Source organism: Podarcis tiliguerta, assembly GCF_965153285.1.
Source record: "Podarcis tiliguerta genome assembly, chromosome: 5".
NCBI classification, from domain to species: Eukaryota; Metazoa; Chordata; class Lepidosauria; order Squamata; family Lacertidae; genus Podarcis; species Podarcis tiliguerta.
In genome coordinates this window covers 3,604,822-3,622,758 of record NC_139538.1, presented here as the reverse complement: position 1 = coordinate 3,622,758, position 17,937 = coordinate 3,604,822, and the positions used below count along the sequence as shown (strand labels likewise).

Sequence of the window (17,937 nt, the reverse complement as noted above, 5' to 3'; positions counted from 1 at the left end):
CGACTGAGCTATCCCGCTCAGTCGGGTGTCATAAATTTTCATCCCAGGCAGCAAAACAGATGGAGCAGACCCTGGCCATTCACAGTGCCATTGTCAGGCTCAGAATTGCAGCAGGAAATAAGTCCCATCCCTTCTGAAGATACACTTGGCTGTACTTTTCCCAACCAGTTCCATCTCTGTTATGTATTGAGTTGAATAGGATTCAGAATGCAGCAGTCTGATTGGCCCTAGAACAATAGGATTCAGAATGCAGCAGTCTGATTGGTCCTAGAACAATAGGATTCAGAATGCAGCAGTCTGATTAGTCCTAGAGCAATAGGGTCCAGAGTGCAGCAGTCTGATTGGTCCACAGGAGCCACCCAATCCAGCTCCAGGTGGAAGTGAATCCGCAACCTGATTGGCCTACAGGTGAATCCCGGAATTAGCCAATCACATGGGGCCCATTGTGTAAATAATGTATATAAAGCAGACATTCTGTGGCAACTTCCATTCCTCCTCACCACTATGAACTGAATAAAGAGCATGAAGTCCACTCTTGACTCCGAGTATATTCCAATCTCCTTTAACTCCCAGCCCCCCAAACTATCAATAATAGAGATACGTATGGATTTCAGGGGTAAAAAAAACCCAAGTTGATGGTGCTCATATCTTGATATGTGCTGGGATGAAAGTGCAGCACAAAATGGCAGGGAAAAGCTGTAGACACACACAAACATTGGGTGGCTCCCCAAGAGATCATTCCCACCAACTCTACACCCAACCACTGGGGCCTGCCCTGCACCCACGGGTGCTGCCCCACTTGCACCTGGCCTGACTCACGTCGTCAAAAAGTGGCATCACGCTGGTGGCCACCTCGACGGTGAGGGAGTTCACCTCCCTGCTCTGACACTTCAGGAGGTCTGGCAGGAGCCTGAGAGCCTTCACGTTGATGTCTCTGTCAGCCTCGCGCACCCTGGCTATGATATCTGGAAAGGCAGGCTTCAGTTTTTTCACCTGCGCGACACAAAAGGCTGAGTCACAGATCTCCAGAGAAACAACAAAGTTAGTTTCCGTGTCTTTCTTCCGGGGAATCTTTAGCTTTGAACAGAACACAAGATGCCACAGAGGAAAAAGACTTGCAGAGAACCAAAACCTCATGGCTGGTTCCCCGCCCTCCTTGTCAAAAAGATTAAAATGGTGGCATAGAAGACATGGGCCAGAAAGTATTTCGGATTCCAAGCCATTAAAAAATCAGCATCTGCACATGCAGATAGATGTTACTTATGAATTCCACATCTGTTCACCAAACTTTTAGAGAGTTTGCAGGAATAAAGGGATTTTCCTTCCCCATATCTGGTGGGAATGCCCACAGGTTGCTTTTATTCTGGAAGAAAATTCATCAGGTGATACTAGATATTATCAAAACACATATTCAGATTTCTCCTCTGTTTTCTCTACTAAATACGTGGACATGTACCATGAAGACATTTTGCCAGAAGGAACATCCGACACAGATGTTGCTGGGATCCCTATGGCACAACAATGGAAATCGTAAAAAAACAACAACCCCAAAGACTAATATCATTATGGTATAAAAATATTTGGAATTTAGTTACTGCAGAAAAAAGTAACACATAAGCTATGGGTCTGTAACAGACAGGAATATTCTGGTCATTTCTACTCAGTGTGGAGGGATTTTATTTCATATAGCTTAGTTTCAGACTCACAGGTATCTATTCCCATGCCCTCTAGAGAAATGTGGCTGATTGTGTGTTATTATTCAATTCGTTTAGGTTTTGCATGCCCTGCCTTAAGCTGGATATCTTATTGAATTTTTGTTATTGTTTATTTATCTTTATGGTTCTATAATAAATTGAAAACTGGTGATAATGATTATAATAATATTGAGAATACAGAACCTCTGTCCAGCAGGTGTAATTAGGCAACCAGCAATATCTAGAGCAGGGTTTCCCAAATGGGGGCCTCCAGCTGTTTTGGGACTACAATTCCCATCATCCCTGATCACTGGTCCTGCTAGCTAGGGATGGTGGGAGTTGTAGTCCCAGAACAGCTGGAGACCTAAGTTTTGGAAACCCTGATCTAGAGGATGGTAGGCTCCCCACCCACTGGGAAGACCTATTGGTCTACTGGTAGATCACTGTGTGTCTCTCACCTTCTCTTGATCATTCAAAAAGCAAATCATGCCGTCGAGAGCTAGGGATCTGAGCTCCAACCGGCTGGCCTTCACCTGCCGGCACAGCTGCTCAATGATGATATCTTCCATAGCTGGCGCTAAGGGTCCCTTATGAAGGAACTAGAACAGAAGAAGAATGTGCAGAACTGGCAGCAGCAGGCCTTGAACATGAAAACACGAGAAGAGCCTGCTGGATCAGGCCAAAGAGGAGCAGGAGGAGGAGGCCAGGAGGTGACAAGATGACATCACAAGGGATTGTTAAAGAGCCATCACCTCTTTAATATTCTACCCTCGGGCAGGAGATATAGAAGTATAATCAGCCGTACCAACAGGCTAAAAAATAGCTTCTATCCGTGGGCTGTTAGGCTTTTGAACAGAAAATGACGCTGTGAAATTGACTTGCGAGGTGGTGTGTTGTTCGATAAGAGATTGAGTGTTGGGGGGGGGGAGCTCGTTTAATTTCATTGTACACAGGTTGTACAATGACAATAAAGGTATTATTATTATTATTATCAAGCTGCGTGCTCCTTGGATGTGTCATCTTGAGGCGACTGCCTCAGCATGCCTTATGGGGGGGGGGGGCAGCTCTGCTTGCCAGACCTCCCTGTTTGGCCCACAAGGGCCAAATATGTGGCGTCAGGGCTTGCAAAGCTCTCTGCACTGGTCTCTGCAAACTCCTTCAAGCAGCTGAGATGCAGGGCCCACCACAAAGCAGACGTGACCACAGCTAAGTTTTGTGGCTCGGAAGGTGTTGTGCGCTGGGCTCTGGAAGCCTTTGCAGTCCGCTGAAAACAACTGTGCACAGCTTGATTTGCAAGAAATATGGGTTGGGGGAATGGCTTTGATGCTCTTGGGGGAAGCAGATGGGAGTCTAGGAGGGGCTGGGGCGGATCAGCTGTACAATTAATCAGACCCACCTACCTCCATAAAACAAGGCTCACCTCAATTAAGAAAGGCATCACAGTGATGTGTTTCGGAGACCCCTCGCTTTCCAGTATCTCCAGCAAGTAAGGCAACATCCTTTCGCTTCCCTCGCCCCTGACTATCTCTCTTGCCATTGAAAAACAGAAACACTGGGTGTCCAAAGCATTGCAAAATGGAGTGTTCTTCTCCCATGATCCAGCCAGCCATGTCTTCTTTCCTGATATTCTGTTCCATTTTCGGGGAACAAGCGGAGCATACCTCCCTCTTGCTTCTCAGCCCTCCTGCTTTGAGTACAGAGCTGTCATAACACACCACCTGAGCTAGCTATTGGGATACACAAGGAAGGCCCTGCAACAAAATGCTGCAGAGTGGATTCCATTCTCGCTGAATGGGTGACAGGGAGGACTGGACATGCTAGTGGCCCAATCCCAGTCATGATTAATTCTTTGATTTCTCCATTAAAGTTTATGGGCAGCTACTATTTTGGAGACACCTGAAAACGGCTTCTTGGTATGAACTGAGAAATGGACTACTGCAATGGGCTCTACGTGGGGCTACCTTTGAAGGTGACCCAGAAACCGCAACTAATCCAGAATGCGGCAGCCAGACTGGTGACTGGGTGTGGCTGCTGGGACCACATAACACCGGTCTTGAAAGACCTACATTCATTCACAGTATGTTTCCGAGCACAATTCAAAGTGTTGGTGCTGACCTTGAAAGCCCTAAACGGCCTCGGTCCAGTATATCTGAAGGAGCATCTCCATCCCCATCGTTTTACCGGGCACTGAGGTCCAGCACCGAGGGCCTTCTGGCGGTTCTCTCACTGTGAGAAGCCAAGTTACAGGGAACCAGGCAGAGGGCCTTCTCGGTAGTGGCACCCTCCCTGTGGAACGCCCTCCCACCAGATGTCAAAGAGAACAACAACTACCAGACTTTTAGAAGACATCTGAAGGCAGCCCTGTTTAGGGAAGCTTTTAATGTTTGATGTATTTTAATATTTTTGGGGAAGCCTCCCAGAGTGGCTGGGGAAGCCCAGCCAGATGGGCAGGGTATAAATAATAAATTATTATTATTATTATTACAAATTACCTATCTGGACAATGAAATGGTTTTAGACCACAGAGTCTCTATCTTCCTCCTCCCTTTCAAGGTGCTTGGTTCCATTCACTCTCCCCTGCCCCCTTGGTCCACATTCAATGCCATCCAGTCCCTTATGGGGCTGATATGAAGTTCCACGCCTTAGGGATCTCCCCCCAAGATTTTTGGAACCTCTTCAGATCTCACTGCTCCTTTTAACAGCGATGTGCTTACTTGGCAAAGAGAGAGAGACCTTTCAGGTGGGTCCTGCGATGCAACAGGAGTTCTGAACCTCTCCTCTTGTTCATGATGAGGATGAGGTCCTCATCTCCTCCACGCCTGACGAGGCCTTTGAAAGATTTCAAGGCAGACCTGCACACAGAGCCAAATCCGCATTAGAATGGATTTATTGTGCTGGGTTTACAGCAGTTCCTCAAAGGGGTGGGATGCATTACCTCAGTGATTTGGGTAGGCCATTGTGCCTCATAGTTTATGCTGGTAAAAGATAGCGGGCACCACAGGGATTGGGGTGCGGAGACCAACTTATGCTGAAGTTGTTCCCTTGATCACAGCAATCCTGGCTACCGTCACTCGCATGTGAACCCCACGCCACTAAGCATTTCGAAGAAAACACCCACGCATTTTCAGGCTTTTTTCTGCATGCAGCCTTGAGGACCAGAAACTTGCAAAAGCACAGCCTGGCGTGACAATGCAGAAGCTGCCATTCTTCAATTGGAGGCTGTCGCTGTGTGTCATGTCACAAATTAAAAAGACAATTTCCCGAAAAAGAACCTTGGGCCGGACAAGGAGCGAAGTCTGGCTCGGCAGGGAGCTGTGTCCGTGCGTCTGGCCGCCCTGGCTAGAGGGCTACCGCAGTATCGGTCGACCCCGCCTGTGACAAACAGGGAAAATCTGGGATGAACCAAAGGAAGCGCACCTGAAAGGAGCAGGGGGGGTGGGGATCTCCTGGCGGATGCAGGCCGTTGTGTAGATATCCATCTCCTCTGGTGTAAAGTACACGGCGAAGGAGATCTGGCAGAGGACTGCTATGGACAGCGTGGTGAACATCTCTCTCAGCACCTCGCGGCAGGCTGGGGACGGGCGCCTCAAGATCTCGTAAAACGCTGAGTTGGCCTGGGAGGTCGGTCAAGGCGCCTGATCGTACCTGAGCAAGGAGAGGAATTTCCCGCCCACTTCCCTTCCCGGCCACGTCCTTAGGTGCCTCAAATGGCTACCCGGACGCCAAAGAGGCATCTCTGGGGTCTGTTTCACTTTGCCGCCTGAGGCAAGGGTGCCCCCCCCCACCTTGCCTCCCTTACCAGGGTCGTGTGGTGGCTTCAGGAGAGGTATCTGGAAGTGCTGCCACTGCAGAGGTGGGTGCTGTGCTTACAGTGGCGCTGCCCTGTGGAAGTCCGCCGCCCGAGGCGGGTCGCTTCCCTCTGACTCGTGGGCAGACAGGCCCCGGGGATGGGCCTTGGAGATGTCACGCACAGGGCCGCTTTGCTCTTTGGGTGCTTTCTTGGGGGCCAGAGTCCTGCCAGCACTTACAGCCAAGGGTCGCAAGGAGGCCTTAACCCTGTGGCCATCCCAGTACATCGGCTGCTCCTGCAGGATGGACTGCAGCACTCCCAGGACCTTCTGCGCAGTGTCGGAGAAGCAGGTTAAGCTGCTCCACATGGCGAAGGCGGTGCTGCGAGGGGGGGAGAAGCAGGGGCTTCGGTTGGCGCACGAAATGCGTTCAGATTACCGCAAAACGAGAGAAAGGCGATTTAGACCCGTATGTGTGTGGTGCCGCTCTCTTCAAGAGCACTGGCTAGGCAGTGATGTGGGACTTAGGACTGGAGGGGTCATTCTGTGGGAGTGGAGAAAGATGGAGTGTAACTTGTGAATAAATGCGCTTTCGATTTTAAAAAAAGGAAAAGAGCATTGGCAGTTCTCCACGACCTCTTGTTGTGATGCTCAGCTCTGACAAATATGAGAGAGCGGAAAAGAAGAAGCCATCTCTGCGTTGATGAGATGAGAGTTTGCTTGTCTCAAATTCAGTGGCGTAGCGTGGGTTGTCAGCACCCGGGGCAAGGCAAGTAATTTGCGCCCACTAACCCGGGGCAAGGCAAGTAATTTGCGCCCCCCCCTGCTGCACTGTCCCTCCCCCAGATAGTCCCTCACTCTCTCTCCGCACTGCACCGCACACCTGGAACCCCCCCCCCCCACAGTGGCCGGCGACCCGGCGGCTCGGATCGGATTCGCACAGCCAGCACTGCAGTGAGAGAGAGTGAGTGAGCCAGGTAGGGGCAGAGAGCTGCGAGTGTGAGCCCCCCCCCCCGATGTTGCGCCCGGTGCGGCCGGCCCCCCCTGCACCCCCCACGCTACGCCACTGCTCAAATTAGACCTGGGACTCAGCTATACAGCTGCAAATAGAACGTTTTAAGTGTGTTTTAAGTGCATCATACAAACATAGAAATATATATATAAAATAAAATAAATTGTCCAGTAGCACCTTAGAGACCAACTATCGGTATGAGTTCTCATCTGCATGCACACTTCTTCAGATACGATGCATGCACACGAAAGCTCATACCAAGAAGAAACTTAGTTGGTCTCTAAGGTGCCACTGGACATTTTTTTTCAATTTTTAAAATATATTTCTACTGCGTCAGACCAACATGGCTACCTACCTGAATCATACAAACATGACCCTAGATGGCAGTGATGAGCTTATGGCAAATTCAATATATTTTTTCAAAACGTTTTTTAAAGCATTTTCACAGTGTTTTTTTAATGTGTGTCTACATTCCACCCTGATATAAATGAGATTACCTGGCAAAAGCAAGCTCACACCTCTCACTGAGTTTCATGCTCGTTTATAATTACATTTTGGAAATGATTCACCTTCTTACATAGCTGTATTGTTTGATACTTTCTGGACGTCCCCATGATCATATTACAAAGTAGTTGTGTTCTGTGTTATAAATCAAGCACTGCTAGGAGTTATTTCTTTCCCAATATATTTTTATCGACAAAAATTCGGTGTGTCGCAGGCAAATTTTTATTCTGAAAGTGTGGCCCAGAGAAAAAAGTTTGAGAACCACTGATTTAGCCAGTACGAAAAGGATTTTAAATCAATTTTTTTTTATCCCCCTGTCCCCATCTCGCTCACCTGTCACACTGGACAGAGCAGGCCAGGAGGGTCTTCACCACATCCTGAGGGCGGCTCTTCCCCAGAAGCAAGAGGAACCTGAAGACCTCCAGGCGGGCCTGCGGGTCTCCGATGTGCTCCAGACTGAAATACATGAACCTGGTGGTTTTGGGCACCTGCGGGGGGAAAGAGGGGGGGGAAGAGGTGACTGGGGAGAGAGGAGACAGGGGAACGGGAGGCTCCAAGGCAGCGTACCTTTATGAAAACGGGCTGGGGGTCCCTCAGCATGGCTTTTAGCATCAGGATGGCAGCCTTCGTGTGGTAAAGGTTGTCGTCCCTCATGCCCTTGATGGCCGCTAGGAGGAAGTCCATCTGCTCGTCGGCATTGAGGCATTTTTTGAATTTCTGAAAACGGAGGGGGTCCGTTGTAAGCCTGGTGGCGGTTACACCAAAGAGCTGGGATCCACCATGGTTGGGATCATATCTTGGGATCAGCCGACTCGCTATGGGACCCTCCTTAAGATCAGTCGGTAGAGCATGAGACTCTTAATCCCAGGGTTGTGGGTTCGAGCCTCACTTTGGGTCAAAGCTTCTTGCATTGCAGGGGGTTGGTTTAGATTCCCAAACTTGGGTCTCCAGCTCTTGCTGGACTACAGCTTCCATCTTCCTTATCTTGCAGGACCAGTGCTCAAGGATCATGGGAGTTGTAGTCCAAAAAGAGCTGGAGACCCACGTTTGGGAAACCCTGGACAAGATGATCCTCACGGTCCCTTCCAATTCTATGATTCCGATGCTGCAGAAAAGGTTGCAGTGCTCTCCTTACGCATAGGAAAGACCACAGTGCAGTGTTAGGGCTCATCCACGCTTCTAACCAGTGCTAAAAATGGAGGCCAACCAATTGACATTTGCTCCGATTCAGCAGTAAAAATTGATTTTACTTGGGGGAAAGTTGCGGGGCAAATGGATGTGTGGATGAGCCCTCTGAGTGGGGACTGGGACTAGCAATTAAAAATCTGCAGCATTAAACAGTCCTATTCAGGATTCCTACCTGACAGCCAGACAGCCAAGCCATTTCTTAGATTGCATCCCCTCTCCCTCTATTTTTTTTTTATTATCCCTGCTGCCCCCACCATCACTCAGTTTTCTGAGTGCTGGGCATTTTTCATATTCATTCTTTCTTTTTTTAAACTCTCTCATTGAAACGATCTCAGATACAGCAGTGGAGCAGAGAAGGACCTTTGAAGAGCCACTGGCAGTCAAACACAGTCCTGGGCTCAGTTATACGATCGCTACCTCAAAACCCAGGTGTGCCCTTGGCTGCACGGTAAACACCAAGACACAGCCCGTCCTGCCTCTCTGCATGCGCCTGTGCGCAGCTGGATGTGCTTCCTTTTTATAAACAAAACAAAATGTAATTTTATTAATCTAGATTAACTGGATGGGTTTCCAAACTCCTGTGTTGGTTACATTCATTTCAGTTGCACCTGTAAAACAGGTCCACGCCCAAAATTGCCAGGTGTGAAGAAGACACACGTTGGAGCTGGTGAAAAAGGTTTACCATAGTGGTGGTGCTGATGTCAGAGAACCAGGCCAGCCAGAAGATCTTTTCCTCTTTCCAGTCCTGCATAAGCTCCATAAATTCTGTGTCGTTCTCAGGCTTCATCAGGCCTCAAGAAACATACAAAGAAACTCAGAGATTAGATAGATAGATAGATAGATATAATAGATAGATAGATATACAGTAATACCTCGGGTTAGATATGCTTCAGGTTGAGCGTTTTCAAGTTACGCTCTGCGGCGACCTAGAAGTAACAGAACGCGTTACTTCCGGGTTTCGCCGCTCGCGCATGTGCAGACGCTCAAAATGACGTCACGCGCATGCGCGGAAGCGACGAAACGCGACCCGCGCACCTGCAGTCGCATGTTACGTTCTACTCAGGATGCGAAAAGGGCTCCGGAACGGATCCCGTTCGCATCCTGAGGTACCACTGTATAGATATAGATATAGATATTGATATAGCTACAGCTATAGCTATAGATAGATACAAAGAAACTCAGATATATACGGTATATCTATATAGAGAGGGATATATAGATACATATAGATATACATATAATGCACCCCCCAAAATAGGTGCCAATACTCACCATGTATTAGCGTTGGGACAGTGACCTTTGGAGGTTTTGAAGGACCACGCGACACGGATTTCCCCACTGGGTCACCTCAATGGAAAGTGGAGCTGGAGGAGTAGGGGCCATTGGGCACCCCTAAGCAGGGTGTGGAGAGGGAATGGCGCAGCGAAAAAAGGCGGCCCAAGACTCCTTCAGGCCGGCCAGCAGGGAAGCTCAGACCCAGACCCTGAAGGTGGCCCTCCAGGGCTCTCCACCTGGCCCTCAGAAAGGCAGGGTTGGGCTGGCAGACAGCCTAGGAGAATAGCAGGAGCAGCCATGAAACTAAGCCTCCACCAGGCAGGCTCAGAAGGCGAAGGCCCCCTTGCCAATCTGAAGACGCTCTAAGCCAGCGCTTCTCAACCTGTGGGTCCCCAGATGTTGTTGGACTACAACTCCCATCATCCCTGAGCTCTGGCCTTTCTAGCTAGGAGTGATGGGAGTTGTAGTCCAACAACATCTGGGGACCCACAAGTTGAGAAAGGCTGCTCTAAGCGAAGAACCTTTTTTGCTTTATCTCCTCTGGCGGGACATCCAGCTTCCCAGCTATTGCCAACATGCCAACCCATTTATTTCCCTTTCCCCGCCATGAACCGTCTTGGGGAAGGCCGGCGGGTCCTTGCTCTTACTCTTCTGGTGAAGGATCAGGGTGTACAGGCAGTGGAGTGCGTCGGCCGCCCAGTGGCACACGCTCTCGCTGGAGTCCTTGCTGCAAAGCGCCAGGTGCCCCGCCAGCTTCCCCATCTTGAAGTCCTTCACTCCCTGCAGGAGAGAATCATTCTACAGTACCTCATTTTCTACTCCTCCTCAAGGGTGGCAGCCATTTTGTGTCATACCACATGCTCCACAGCAGCCATTTTGTGTCATGCCACGCACAGCACAGCAGTCATTTTGTGCCATCCCTTGCACACCACAGCAACCATTGCAGCCATTTTGTGTCGTGCCACGCATTCTATGGCAGCCATTTTGTGCCATCCCATGCACCCCACAGCAGCTTTTTTGTGTTGTGCCACGCACTCCATGGCAGCCATTTTGTGTCGTGCCACGCACCCCACGGCAGCCATTTTGTGTCATGCCACCCACCATGGCTGCAGTGGGGTGCAAAGAGAAGCAGGCCTTATTCAACCTCCCTATGGATTTGGACCCTGCTGCCAAGATATCCTCAAATGCACCCCTTTACTCTTTCCTGTGAAGGTGGCACACTGACATGGGCTACTAGAGAGTGTTATTTTAATTTTTTCAGATTCCTTCAGTGAGGGATCTTTTTAAAAATGCTTTTGGGTGTGAGGAATTCAAATCTGCTATTATTTTTGTGACTGGACAACATTTAGCTTGGCAAGTACATTTGAGGAAGAAGCACATAAACTGCTTTTGGAAAAGCAAAGAATTTTAATTTTACCTTCTGAAAATGCCAGGTATTGCTTAATAAAAATAATAATAATGCAATATTAATATATAGTATAACTGCAAGTACTTGGCAATCATTTCTAATGATTTCTATGCAATTTTACTCTCCAAGCAAAACTAAATTATATTAATTTAACCAAAATATCTTTTGAATTCCCAAGTCGTGTTACAATTTTTTAGCACCCCTCATTTGGGGAATTTGAAAGTTAAAAAATCCAGCACGTCCTAATGGGGTACAGCTCAGTGCCACAGGCAATCTTTGCACTAAACAAGTCCTCATTCCTTACACATATATAAATTCCTCCCCCCCACAACCCCCCGGACTGTCAGTCATCGTGACGGGCATTTTACTCCTGATGACTGGTGTCAGCTGAGCTCGGAAAGCTCATTCTGAAAGGGAACTAGTTCTAATCCAAGTTTGGCATGCCCGTCCCTTAACAAAGTGAGCAAATTCAGTTCATGTCGAACTCTCCGATTCTGTGATTCTATGATTTGACAAACAGTTCAAGTTCAAATAATCCCCACCACGCAGGTTAAAAGTTGTTGGGCTGGAGTGTAAAATCACAGAAGCATAGAATTGTACCTAAGAACAGCAAGAAAGTATCTTAAAGCACGTGCAGAGAGTGAATTGCTCCATTTACAGTATTTTTCACGATTCGCCATAGCGATCCATAGCTAAAATCTGAAAATGTGTCCTCTCTTTTTGCTCTTCAGAATATGGCAACACTAAAAACTGCAGGTGAATTGTTCAGCAGTTATGGGAACTACTTTCAGGTGCAGTTTGGAGGTTTTCTGAACCAGTTCCGCGAAGTTTGCTAAACCAAACCAGCCCTGGGAATGGGCGACTGAGCCTCACTTTGGGTGTGCAATGGGACGTGATGCAGCAGACCAGCTTGGTGATTCTGGACAAGGCCATGATCCGCTCCTCGACGAACTGGGATCCCGTTTCAGGAAGAAGGAACTGGAACGGCAAAATAAGGATGTCGTACTTATTAAAATAAGGCGTCGTAGGGACGCGGGTGGTGCTGTGGGTAAAAGCCTCAGCGCCTAGGACTTGCTGATCGAAAGGTCGGCAGTTTGAATCCCCGCGGCGGGGTGCGCTCCCGTCGCTCGGTCCCAGTGCCTGCCAACCTAGCAGTTCGAAAGCACCCCCGGGTGCAAGTAGATAAATAGGGACCGCTTACTGGCGGGAAGGTAAACGGCGTTTCCGTGTGCTGCACTGGCTCGCCAGAGCAGCTTTGTCACGCTGGCCACGTGACCCGGAAGTGTCTCTGGACAGCGCTGGCCCCCGGCCTCTTAAGTGAGATGGGCACACAACCCTAGAGTCGGACACGACTGGCCCGTACGGGCAGGGGTACCTTTACCTTTTTTACTGCAGCAGAATCCATGGAGGTTTCATGAGACGCATTCTCGTAGAGCACAAGTGGGAGCTGCAACCCAGTTGCAGCGTGAAGTGCTCTAGGCCAATTTGTTCTATTCCCCCTCCAACCTGCTTCCAAATTTCTCTCCACAAGGTCTGCAAGCATTACAAAGCCCCCGAGCATGCCCAGTCCTTTCTGGGCTGTTTTCGGGAAGTTCTCCCCCTCAGGGAGTTCTGTTTTTGGGTTTCTGCATTTCCATCTCTCTGTGTAGCTGTTTTGGCTGCACATGTTCCCCCTATACTTATACTATCAAAGAACTGTAGAGTCGGAAGGGACCACAAGGGTCATCCAGTCCCACCCCCTGTAATGCAGGAATCTTTTGCCCAACGTGGGGCTCGAACCCGCAACCTTGAGATTAAGCGTCTCATGTACTACCGACTAAGCTAGCATCTTATGTTTAAGGAGCCCCCAATGATGTAACCTTTCCTCCTAAGGGAGCGGCTGAATCCAGTCTAGGCCATTTCTGCCCTATCTCAATGATATCCTTTTTGAGGTTTTCCTACGATGGTTTTCCCACAGCCAAACAGAGACACAATTACCAAGGCAAAGTCATTCTTAAAGAGCTCAAGGCAGGGCAAACCATAAAGCTGTGGGCTTCTTGTTATGTATTCAGACTGGCTGCAGTTCTCACTCTGGGCCACCAGTATGCAAATGAAGGATTGAGAGTTGCTTTCACCGATTGGTTAGCTAGTTGGAATTTGTTACTGTTACAGGTTATTGAGCATTATATAAGGCAGCCAGCTTCACTGTTCAGAGAGACTTAGAGTAGTGCTAAGTGCTGTAATAAAGAGCTGTTGCTTAAAAGAGCTGTGTCTGTTACCCATCTTTCCCACTATACAACACTTCTAGTGCTAATCTTTCCTTGGGCTCCGTTAGAAGGAGTTTTTTAGGGCTATTTTCATCGTTCGCACTCACACGTACACGGGGCGGCTTACTCACCATGAGAGTTTCTCTTATCAGGGTCGGGTTGTAGTGACGTTGACCAATGTAGCCCATCTTACTGCTGTCGAGGTTTGCGCTGATGAGGTCTATGCAGTCCAGGAACTTGACCTTCTCAGGTAATTCCTAGCCTCCCCAACCAAGGACAGGAAGATGAGTTCAAGAAGGATTAGCAAAAGCGGCAAGCCATCTTGACTACCGCAACATGCTCTCTGCGGGGCTGCCCCCGGAAAGATTTGGAAACTTCGACTCTTCTGGGGGCGTTCCGCAGGGAATAATAATAATAATAATAATAATAATAATAATAATTTATTATTTATACCCCGCCCATCTGGCTGGGTCTCCCCAGCCACTCTGGGCGGCTTCCAAAAGAATATTAAAATACTGTGATACATCAAACATTAAAAGCTTCCCTAAACAGGGCTGCCTTCAGATGTTTTACTCCAGTGCCGTGCCTACTTTGCTGGGTTCGAGCCCAATTCAAAGTATTCCTGAATTCATAGAATAGAATCATAGAGTTGGAAGAGACCACAAGGGCCATCGAGTCCAACCCCCTGCCAAGCAGGAAACACCATCAGAGCACTCCTGACATATGGTTGTCAAGCCTCTGCTTAAAGACCTCCAAAGAAGGAGATTCCACCACACTCCTTGGCAGCAAATTCCACTGTCGAACAGCTCTTACTGTCAGGAAGTTCTTCCTAATGTTTAGGTGGAATCTTCTTTCTTGTAGTTTGGATCCATTGCTCCGTGTCCGCTTCTCTGGAGCAGCAGAAAACAACCTTTCTCCCTCCTCTATGTGACATCCTTTTATATATTTGAACATGGCTATCATATCACCCCTTAACCTCCTCTTCTCCAGGCTAAACATGCCCAGCTCCCTTAGCCGTTCCTCATAAGGCATTGTTTCCAGGCCTTTGACCATTTGTTGCCCTCCTCTGGACACGTCCCTGTTTGTCAGTGTCCTTCTTGAACTGTGGTGCCCAGAACTGGACACAGTACTCCAGGTGAGGTCTGACCAGAGCAGAATACAGTGGCACTATTACTTCCCTTGATCTAGATGCTAGAATTAGAATTATGTGACTGGAGGAAGAAGCCCCCGCCCCCTCCATTTTTAAGGAACCCATGTTGTAGCAGGGAAAGCGAGGGCAGGGTTGGGGTGAAGATACCTGGTGGCTTTTGTGGAGAAACTGGTGCATGAAGCGCATGACAGCCCTCATGTCTCCCTCGGAACCTGCAGAACTAAATGTTGTCTGGGAGGAGTCTGAGCTTGGCGAATCTGAAACAGATTTATTAATTTAATAAGTAAATACTGCGCCTTTCCTCCCAGAGGAGCCCAAAGGAGCAAAAACAAAAAAAACCTTCATTATTAAATATATATATATATAAACAAAACAAAACAAATTTAAAATATTTAAAAACTGCTAAACTCATCTAAAAGCAACGAAACACAATTAAACAACAGACAAGTTTTCAGCAAACGTCTAAAGCAGGGGTCAGCAACCTTTTTCAGCCGTGGGTTGGTCCACCCTCAAACAATGTGGGGGGCTGGGCTATATTTTGAAAAAAAATATGAACGAATTCCTATGCCCCACAAATAACCCAGAGATGCATTTTAAATAAAAGCACGCATTCTGATCATATAAAAACACGCTGATTCCCGGACCGTCCGTGGGCCGGATTGAGAAGGCGATTGGGCCGCATCCGGCCCCCAGGCCTTAGGTTGCCTACCCCTGGTCTAAAGGAATATGCAGCTGCCTCATATGGGGATTGAACCTGAGACCTTGGTATCATCAGCACCACGCTCTAAGCAGCTGAGCTGTCCAGAGGCAGAACTAAACCTTATCCTCCCACCTGTGCTGCCACCAGTCTTGTCAGCTGAAGGGCAGGTGTACTGGTCTGGGGGAAATGGCCCGATGAGACAAAATGGACCCCTGGCAGGCCGGAGGTTCTGCACCCCGACGTAGTGGAAGCCTCCATGTGCAAAGCTGTGATTTGTGCTGGCAATTAAGACAAACCTATTCTCCATGTTAAACCAGGTTAAACACGGCTTGCCAATCAGAAGGTTGGCGGTTCGAATCCCCGTGACGGGGTGAGCTCCGGTTGCTCGGTCCCTGCTCCTGCCCACCTAGCAGTTCGAAAGCACGTCAAAGTGCAAGTAGATAAATAGGTACCACTCCAGCGGGAAGGTAAACGGCATTTCTGTGCGCTGCTCTGGTTCGCCAGAAGCGGCTTAGTCATGCTGGCCACATGACCCGGAAGCTGTACGCCGGCTCCCTTGGCCAATAAAGCGAGATGAGTGCCGCAACCCCAGAGTCAGCCACGACTGGACCTAATGGTCAGGGGTCCCTTTACCTTTACCTTTATTCTCCAGGCAGCAGACTCGAGAGCATTTTCATAAACATGCTTCCTTTTCTGAAGAATGAGGACATGATGCACCAACAGGAAACCCTCAAGCAGGAATTGAACGCAAACACCCTCTTCTCTCTTGCAGCTTCCAGCAACTGGTATTCAGAAGCATTGCTGCCTCCAGCTGTGAAGGAAGATCACCACCTCTGGAAGCACCCTACGACTGTGTCATCAGCGAGAGGAGCTTACCTGCATTTTTGGGCGCCGACACTGAGTCTTCCCAGCTGCAAAGCTCTTGCAACGACTGTGTCCAAAACATTCTCCGATTCGTTTAGCAGGAAGCGCTGCTGGGGGAATGTTGATATTGGCTCATGTATGCTAGCACGCCCAGGCACTGGGCATTCACCCAGTGCCACAACTGTATCTGTGATTAATGCGTGTCGGCTCAGTTATCTATCTGTTAGCTTGCAGTTAGTATGTGAGACATCAGTCTGTTGGTGTTACTTGTCCAGCGTTACATCTTGAATTGGTGGAGTTTATTTGGAGCAACAGAGATACTTTGCACTTGTACATATCTGTATGTATCTGTATCTGCAATAGCCTACAAGCTGCGTCTATCTATGTCCAGAACTGTTTTAGTGAGCCTTATCTTCTGCAACAGTAAATTATTCGGACCTTAAGCCGTTTCTGTGTGGTGACTGGTACTGGGAGCAACTTCCATTGTGTGTGGATCTCACCTGAGATTCCCAATACAGCTCATAAGTGGCCCCTAGCAAGTTGTCTAGAAGGGAATGTGGCCCTAAGTGGGGAAAGAAACTGCAGTAGCAACTTCCGTAGTTTAACTGTGTGCCGTGTAAAGATAGTACCTAGAATCATAGAATGATAGAGTTGGAAGAGACCACAAGGGCCATCGAGTCCAACCCCCTGCTAAGCAGGAAACACCATCAGAGCACTCCTGACATATGGTTGTCAAGCCTCTGCTTAGAGACCTCCAAAGAAGGAGACTCCATCACACTCCTTGGCAGCAAATTCCACTGTTGAACAGCTCTTACTGTCAGGAAGTTCTTCCTAATGTTTAGGTGGAATCTTCTTTCTTGTAGTTTGGCTCCATTGCTCCGTGTCCGCTTCTCTGGAGCAGCAGAAAACAACCTTTCTCCCTCCTCTATGTGACATCCTTTTATATATTTGAACATGGCTATCATATCACCCCTTAACCTCCTCTTCTCCAGGCTAAACATGCCCAGCTCCCTTAGCCATTCCTCCTTTAATCTGTCCCAACTCTTCCAAAATTCAATTTCATTGAATGAAGGTGGTTGTGTAGGTGATTTGTTGCCATAGGAGCCAATGATTGAAGATGCATTCATTTTTTTTATCATTATAATGTCCATGTGAGAGAGGATGAAAGAGTGACAGATTTTGGACACACAAAATCAGCGATCAAGAGAGACTGAGTTTTGGATCTGTATCTGTATGTGTTTTTTATTTGGAATGTTTCTCCCCAAGTTGTTGTTTAGTCGTGTCCGACTCTTCGTGACCCCCTGGACCAGAGCACGCCAGGCACCTCTGTCTTCCACTGCATCCCGCAGTTTGGTCAAACTCATGCTGGTAGCTTCGAGAACACTGTCCAACCATCTCGTCTCCCCAAGTTATGTTTACACAAATATATTGTCTTCCTGTTCATTATACTTATTTAGAGTAGGATATTTATTGTATTCTATATTTGATCTTCTTTTGTAATGTTGTATTTCGTAATGCTCTGTTTAATCTGTAAACTGCTTAGAGGGAATTATGAAATGATATAGAAATTATTGAAATATGTAAACTTTGGGACATCTCTTGGAGTTAAGTTATGCTCAGCCTGTAGATCTGGGCAAATAATACCATATATCAAAAAAGACACAAACTTCCAATGATGTCATTTGAAGGAAACTGACCTTAAATGCACATTGGAAACCCTGAAATATCTCTCAGAAATTGGGGTGCAGTATAACAATATGATACAATGCAACACACAGCGAACACTAATAATGAATCATTTTGCAAGAGACCACCCCAACCCAGTAAGAGTTTTACCCACAATCTTCCATCTTTTGAAAAGAATGGAAAACAAAAGGAGGGGGGGAAAATGATTGCATCCTACCTGCTGAGCAAATATGAGGGAATGATTTCGCTGCCAACCTGGGACAGTGGCTAGAGAGGTGTTTTTCACCCTTAAAAGTCTCACTGTTTCAAATCCATAGTACGCCAACAGATGAAAGGGAAAAGAGTGTAGAAAGGGTTGGTGGTCAACGCAGCTGAAGATGTGCTCTGGACACTACTGGCTTGAGCCAAGGACTGCCAGCAAC

The 17,937-nt window shown here is 48.0% G+C and overlaps 1 protein-coding gene across 8 annotated transcripts in view; it reads right to left on the bottom strand.

Annotated features, from left to right (window-relative positions):
* LOC310678294 (maestro heat-like repeat-containing protein family member 7) overlaps positions 1 to 17,937 on the bottom strand; it is a 28,825-nt gene extending 10,888 nt beyond the window's left edge. For 2 of the 8 annotated variants that reach the window (XR_014511724.1, XM_083442076.1), the window contains exons 1-15: positions 17,733 to 17,935; positions 15,842 to 15,939; positions 14,413 to 14,522; positions 13,247 to 13,372; positions 11,743 to 11,847; positions 10,109 to 10,241; positions 8,869 to 8,978; positions 7,566 to 7,715; positions 7,332 to 7,486; positions 5,723 to 5,864; positions 5,112 to 5,308; positions 4,409 to 4,546; positions 3,115 to 3,223; positions 2,153 to 2,293; positions 820 to 993 (exon numbers count right to left, since the gene is read on the bottom strand). Coding sequence is in view for 4 of the 8 variants with exons in the window: in XM_083442076.1 (XP_083298202.1) it covers positions 820 to 993; positions 2,153 to 2,293; positions 3,115 to 3,223; positions 4,409 to 4,546; positions 5,112 to 5,308; positions 5,723 to 5,864; positions 7,332 to 7,486; positions 7,566 to 7,715; positions 8,869 to 8,978; positions 10,109 to 10,241; positions 11,743 to 11,847; positions 13,247 to 13,372; positions 14,413 to 14,522; positions 15,842 to 15,911 (1,860 nt within the window). In the remaining 4 variants the exon portion in view is untranslated. Of the gene's footprint in view, positions 1 to 819; positions 994 to 2,152; positions 2,294 to 3,114; positions 3,224 to 4,408; positions 4,547 to 5,111; positions 5,309 to 5,722; positions 5,865 to 7,331; positions 7,487 to 7,565; positions 7,716 to 8,868; positions 8,979 to 10,108; positions 10,242 to 11,742; positions 11,848 to 13,246; positions 13,378 to 14,412; positions 14,523 to 15,841; positions 15,940 to 17,732 lie in introns of all 8 variants that reach the window. The other 6 variants (XR_014511726.1, XR_014511727.1, XR_014511725.1 and 3 more) reach the window with 5 other exon arrangements.